Below are 4,000 nucleotides of genomic sequence, written 5' to 3'. Positions count from 1 at the left end.
ACGTGGTGATGGTCTTTATTCAGTATCGTCTTGGTGTCCTGGGTTTCTTCAGGTGAGCTGGGATTTGGGCTGGATAATAAGGGCTGAGAGAACCAGGGAAGCCTATAATCTCTGTTCTTGCCACATCTCAGCACTGGAGACCAGCACGCCAGAGGCAACTGGGGCTACCTGGACCAACTGGCCGCCCTACGCTGGGTCCAGCAGAATATTGCCCACTTTGGAGGCAACCCTGACCGGGTCACCATTTTTGGAGCGTCAGCAGGTGGCACAAGTGTATCTACTCTTCTTGTGTCCCCCATGTCCAAAGGACTCTTCCATGGTGCCATCATGGAGAGTGGAGTGGCCCTGCTACCTGACATTTTCTCTAACACCTTTGAGGTGGTGTATAGGGTAAGTGCGATCAACCACCCCAGTCCTGACTCTGCAGCCTCAGCCCCACCTCTGATACTTTGGTATTCTGTTCATTGATGAAAACAAAGACCACCACAAATAGCTTTTCTCCAGTATTTTATGAAAGACTCAAGTGTGAGCGTCTACTCCCTTTTGCTTTATATGTACTGGGTATGTTATTTGACTACCAAATCAGCACCTAACATCTTCTAACATGGCAGAAATTATGCATGGGCTGAAGAAATGGTTCAGAGGGTAAATTGCTTGCTATACAAGCCTAAGAACATGAGTTCAAATCCCCAGAACCCATGAAAGGCTGGATGTGATAATACACAACTGTAATCAAAGTGTTACTATGTCAAGATGGGAGGGAGACACTGAAGAAATCCTGGAAGGGTCCAGTCCAGATAGGGGGTTGCAAATATCAGTTAAACAACATGACAACTTGTCTCAAAAAAGGTAGAAAGTGAGACCAGGGAAGTAAGTTTGTACTCTGAACTTCAAATGCAAATTGTGGCACATACCCCCAAATTCATACGTGAACATGAACATACACACAGGGGGAGATAGAGTGAGAGAGAGAGAGAGAGAAAGAGAGAGAGAGATCTTTTCAAAGTATACAGGTAAAATGGTCCCTATCTTGACTGCCGTCACTGCACAATAGGAAAATGACTATAATTTCATACTTATTCCAGTCTACACACAGCACGCAGTACGATATGTTATTTAGGGTCAAAGGCATCCATTTGGGACTAGGAAAATGCTCTTTTCAGCCTGGAAAATGAATACAGGCTCCCCATATACCCTTCTCAGACAGCACCCCCAGAAATAGTTTACTGTATGTGTGTGTTTCTGTGTGGAGATCACTCTAGACCTTTAGCATTTTCCTTTATTCCCTGTCTCATTCTAGAGCCACTTCCTCTCCCTGAGGATGTTGTCTCCCTATCCAAGAGCCTGCCTAACTTCTTTATTTGTTTCATTTTTAGTATGTTTATTGAATTTTTGTGCATTTCATATAGTACATCTTAAATTTAGGCCCCCTTCCCCATCCCTGCCCCTTCCCCGCCCCAGGCCCTGCAACATATTTCAGGTGTTCTGTCATATATGGTCAAGCACTTCTATCCAGATGTCCTTTGGTGGAAGTTCATCCACTGGAGTCTAGTCAGCCTACCTAGATTCACCCCCTTAAAGAAGATCTACTCTGCCTCTCAGTAGGAGGGAACTCATAGGTGGCAGTGCAGATATAGCCAAATACACATGGCTGGAGAGGTCATGGATCCCAGAGAAAACCCTATCTCTGTCATATCTCTAGACAAATGAAATTTCTTGCCATATGTTAAATATGAATCCTTATATTTAATGGACAAGTATACCTTACACCACTCATCAAAGAAGCTTCTCTTTGAAAGCTGCTGTAGAGTACTGGTCCAGCTGGTCACACACAGGGAATATATGTTTGAGAGATGCCCAGCCCTGAGTGACACATCTACAGTGGAACCTCTAACCACATTCTTTATGGTGTAGGGGTTACCTTCAGAGAGTGGTGACCTGCTAATGAAGGAGTACATGGGAAACACGGAGGATGCCCAGACCCTCCAACTACAGTACAGAGAGATGATGGCAGACTTCATGTTCGTGATACCCGCACTCCAAGTGGCACATTTTCAGCGTGAGTACATATGCAATGAGGCCTGGCGCCATCTCACATCTGTGGGTCCCAGGTGAGATCTGTGGTGTCTAGCTCAAAACTAATGTCTACATCAGGCCTTTGGCACTTGAGGACATATTTTCAGTAAATCCTTATGTCTAAGAGAGTGACACCTTATCCAGGCACAAATTAGAAAACAAGTTACTGACACTCAGTTGTAAGTGACAGGGTCACCATTTAATCAAGAAATTCAACACAGCTAGTGCTCTAGCCTGGGCCCCCATACTCAAATGTGAATTGAGATAACTTTATACCAAGGGATGCTGTCACCAAATGTGTGGCAAGACAGCTCCAGGCAATGGGCCACTGTGGCACCATGTGTCTTTGTCCCTAGGTTCCCGTGCTCCAGTACACTTCTATGAGTTCCAGCATACGCCTACTAGCCTGAAGAATGTCAGACCATCTCACGTGATAGCTGATCATGGCGATGAGATTCTTTTTGTCTTTGGGTCCTACCTCGGGGGCATCAAACGTGAGTCTTCCCTGTTTTCCTTGAGCTAATGGGCTCCCAGATGGGTACCTGAGGGATGTCTGCACTCTCAGTCCAGGTCAGGGAACCAAGACTCTGGGCTAGGACAAGATCAAGTACACAATACCTCCAAGCTCAAAAATCTATGAGGGTTAGAATCTGCACCCTTCTTAGTCTATTCTATGAAAAAGGACGCGAGGGCACATTGGAGGAGGTAAGAATCTAGGGGAATTGAATTAGAGGCTCTAAGATGGATACTAAATCCTGATGTGTAGGGAGGGAGGGAATCAGACCAGAAATTCAGGGTCAGGCTACAGTTGGGGAGGTGACTCTGGAGCATGAGTGGGCACCTCATGAGGTGGCAAGAACTTGGACCTTTGTCTTTCTCATGTCTACAGTTGACCTCACTGAGGAGGAGAAGCTGCTGAGCAGTAGGATGATGAAGTACTGGGCCAACTTTGCAAGAAATGGGTGAGAGCATGCCCCATCCTTAACTCCTCAGGGATTGGTCCCCATCCAGGTCTCCATTTGTGGTTTCATTAGCATGCATGATGAGTCCTTCATCACATGATAGGGTTGTCTCCACTCTAGGGCATGCTTTGACACATTGTAGGTGTCATCCTCTGGATATTCCTCCATGACCTGGCCAGTGGGTCATGGTGCTTTGGTCCTGCTCTTTACATCTTTCCTCTGAGAGTTAGGAAGAGAGGACACTAATAGCTTTGTCTTTCATGGAACATACACTAGTCTTGTTTCCTTAATGGGGATACCTGTCTGTCAGACCCCTCAAGCCCAGTACCCTGCCCAAATCAGATTGTCGGGCTTTGGATCAGAGTGAACTTCAACCCTCCCTGTGGGGGCATATCCACAGGAACCCCAACAGCGATGGCCTACCCTACTGGCCCGTGTTGGACCAGGATGAGCAGTACCTGCAACTGGACATCCAGCCTACTGTGGGCCATTCTCTGAAGGCTGGAAGACTGCAGTTCTGGACCAAGACCCTGCCCCAAAAGATCCAGCAGCTAAAGGGGGCTCACAGACAACACACAGAACTGTAGCGTCCCATATCAGGATAAATGTCGGGTTTGAGTGCTATAATAGGATAAGCCTGAGGTTCCCAAAGGAGCCTGGGTTGATTCCAATAGTCACTTAAACATTCCTAATCTCTGCATTTCTCTGTTCTCCTATGTATGTAATGAAATCTCTGCATGTCACTCCTCACTCATCCTGCAGGATCATCTTTTGTTAGACCCACTTGGTCAATGGTCCTGTAACAGTGCAGATGTGTGTGCCTCAAAGTGCCTCTATCTCTTTTTACATTCCACTGGGACTACCCTCCTTCCTTCCTTGACTTGTCTTCTCCCATCCTCTCTCTTCCCCAAGCACTTGACCCTCTTCAAATGAAGCAGATTCTTTAGGGATTATTGACTAAT

At 46.4% G+C, this 4,000-nt stretch overlaps 1 protein-coding gene across 1 annotated transcript in view; it reads left to right on the top strand.

Annotated features, from left to right (window-relative positions):
• Positions 1-3,788, top strand: part of LOC103749035 (acylcarnitine hydrolase-like) — a gene marked incomplete at its 5' end in the record, with an annotated part of 6,459 nt that extends 2,671 nt beyond the window's left edge. Inside the window, 6 exons of the mRNA XM_029555442.1 lie at positions 3-52; positions 132-390; positions 1,915-2,059; positions 2,433-2,570; positions 2,966-3,038; positions 3,439-3,788. Coding sequence (XP_029411302.1) covers positions 3-52; positions 132-390; positions 1,915-2,059; positions 2,433-2,570; positions 2,966-3,038; positions 3,439-3,625 — 852 coding nt within the window. The remainder of the gene's footprint in view (positions 1-2; positions 53-131; positions 391-1,914; positions 2,060-2,432; positions 2,571-2,965; positions 3,039-3,438) is intronic.
• Between the last annotated feature and the right edge of the window lie 212 nt (positions 3,789-4,000).

The sequence above is a fragment of the Nannospalax galili genome, unplaced genomic scaffold (assembly GCF_000622305.1).
Source record: "Nannospalax galili isolate Female #2095 unplaced genomic scaffold, S.galili_v1.0 scaffold1692, whole genome shotgun sequence".
Classification (NCBI taxonomy): Eukaryota; Metazoa; Chordata; class Mammalia; order Rodentia; family Spalacidae; genus Nannospalax; species Nannospalax galili.
Note: the sequence above shows the minus strand (reverse complement) of the source record. Positions and strands in the feature narration are given on the sequence as shown.